At 34.1% G+C, this 2,307-nt stretch overlaps 1 protein-coding gene across 1 annotated transcript in view; it reads left to right on the top strand.

Moving 5' to 3' along the window:
* Window positions 1-2,307, top strand: part of LOC106872141 (short transient receptor potential channel 7) — a 216,872-nt gene that overhangs the window by 35,319 nt on the left and 179,246 nt on the right. Inside the window, exon 2 of the mRNA XM_052975290.1 lies at window positions 1,524-1,556. Within this exon, the coding sequence (XP_052831250.1) occupies window positions 1,524-1,556 (33 nt within the window). The remainder of the gene's footprint in view (window positions 1-1,523; window positions 1,557-2,307) is intronic.

Genomic DNA, 2,307 nt, shown 5'->3' with positions numbered 1-2,307 from the left:
CACCAATTGGCTGCAGGACAGCATTCTCCGAAAGCTCTTATACGACGCCGATAGTTAAAGAATTCGGTGTATGTACACACACACACATATACATATATGTATGTAAGTGTGTGTATGTATGTATGTGTATATATATATATATATGTATGTATACGAACCAGTAACTATTGCTGCTGACATTGACATATTGAGCAATATAGTCGGAAGGTATCGAGACTATGATGATACTTGGTCGACAGCTGATGAGGAACTGAATTCGTATGTTGTCTATGTGTTTTATGCATATGCACATGAATATGTATATGTACATGGGAGCTGTTTATTATAAGGCATTATGGTAAAGTGTTTCAGAAAACAACTACAAAAAGGAAAGGAAAGCCGAGTAAGAACAACGGTTTACACTTTTACGTAATATTTTAATATTGCAGTCTTGAAAACTCACTCATCGAGAGTACACCGGTGATTATGTCCGTTCTGTGTTATGCAGTAATGTGCTGATGGATGGTCGTGACATATTAGCCAGTTAGCTTTGAACATCTTTTGTCTGCTGTTGATAGAGAAATTTAATTCATTAATAAGGATAACCTCTTCGTTTCTTGGGACGGCCATTACGCCAATAATAATAAAGAAACTCGCGCATTGGTTCAATATCACATTGTTAGACAATCTAACGAACTAGCTAACCCATACTTTGTTCACTGCAGTGTTTCTCAAACCCTTTTTTTTCTTTTCTTTTTTTTACCTCTGAACTCCTTTGATTTCTATTTCACTTGGATTGATCCCCATAGCCGTTCGATGTTTAAAAAATATATAAAACAATTTTATATATATATTTTTTTTATGATTGAATATTATTAGAAATTATATAAAGAATTGTTAAGATATTTTGTATATTGTATAAATATAACCAATTTATTGCTCATAAAAGTTAATAGGAAAGTCTTATATGGACCCTCAAGGGTCATATGGACCCTGATTGAGCACTACTGGTTCAATGTGTTGGATAAAAAGAAAAACAATCAATTGTTTAATTGTCTATGAAACAAATGAATGATCAGCTACTTGTGCCTTTTGTAGAAAGAATTATTATTCGTCGGGCATGGCGAGCTGGCAGAATCGTGAACACGATGGACGAAATGCTTAGCGGTATTTCGCCTGCTGTCGCTACGATCTGAGTTCAAATTCTGCAGAGGTTGTTATCGATCTGTCTATTTGTCTGAGTGTATCAAAATATGCGTATAGGTCTATAGATCTCTCTCTCGCTCTCTCTCTCTCCCCCACTCTCATCATATAAACGCATATATATATCCATCACTGAATACCCGTCATGTAAGTAAAAATATTCATTAAAATATTCATTTCTATTCATTTACAATTAAAAATTATATCGTTTACATTATCAGCTCTAAATGTTAAATGGAGGTTCAAACACACATTGATCATATGTCTTTTTTGTTTTGTGTGTGTATCATTTTCCTTTCTCATCTTTTTATTTTATTTTTTATTTTTACATGTCATTACAGTGTGCAGAAATTTACCAGCTTAGCTGGATTCAGGTGAGACATCTTGATATCTCAGTCTATATATATATATGTAGATATATTGCACCAAACGTGTACATAGAGTATATATATGTATACACATATATATGTCTATATATACGTATATATACACGCATATATATGCATGCACACACACACACATACATATACATACATACATACATATATATACGTATACAACGATGCACACACATATATATACACACGCACACAAACACACATAGCACATATTCACTGCCATACACACATTGCAAATGTTGCTGTTGTTTTCTTATTTTCAAACACTTTGGTATGTGTTAAGTAGTATCACACCACGTCTAACTTCCGTTCTATCACTTCCGGTTAATCGTATTTTTCCTTCCCACTGACATTCACCACCTCACATATTTCACACTGTTTTTTTTTGTTGAGTTTCTTTCGATCCCCAACCCCACCATTTTCTTCTAGAGTTTATATTTTTTGTCCATTCTTTCACGGCATGCATGTTTGCTTATGTTATTGTTACTGTTATTGTTATGATTATTATTATTGTTGTTGTTGTTGTTTAACCCTACGCTGGTCTTTATCCGGCACACTTACGATCAAAGACATCCCATCTGTGATCATGCTTGTTTTCAAAGCAGACATATTGTGTCTGGAACTACATCAGCCAATGTTGATTTGTTTTCTTTTAAATATCGTAAGAGTGAGAGAACCGCGATATATTCGCACGCTGTGACAGAGTATGTGCACATTTACACACACG

Source organism: Octopus bimaculoides, chromosome 21 (assembly GCF_001194135.2).
Source record: "Octopus bimaculoides isolate UCB-OBI-ISO-001 chromosome 21, ASM119413v2, whole genome shotgun sequence".
In the NCBI taxonomy this organism is placed as follows: Eukaryota; Metazoa; Mollusca; class Cephalopoda; order Octopoda; family Octopodidae; genus Octopus; species Octopus bimaculoides.
Note: the sequence above shows the minus strand (reverse complement) of the source record. Positions and strands in the feature narration are given on the sequence as shown.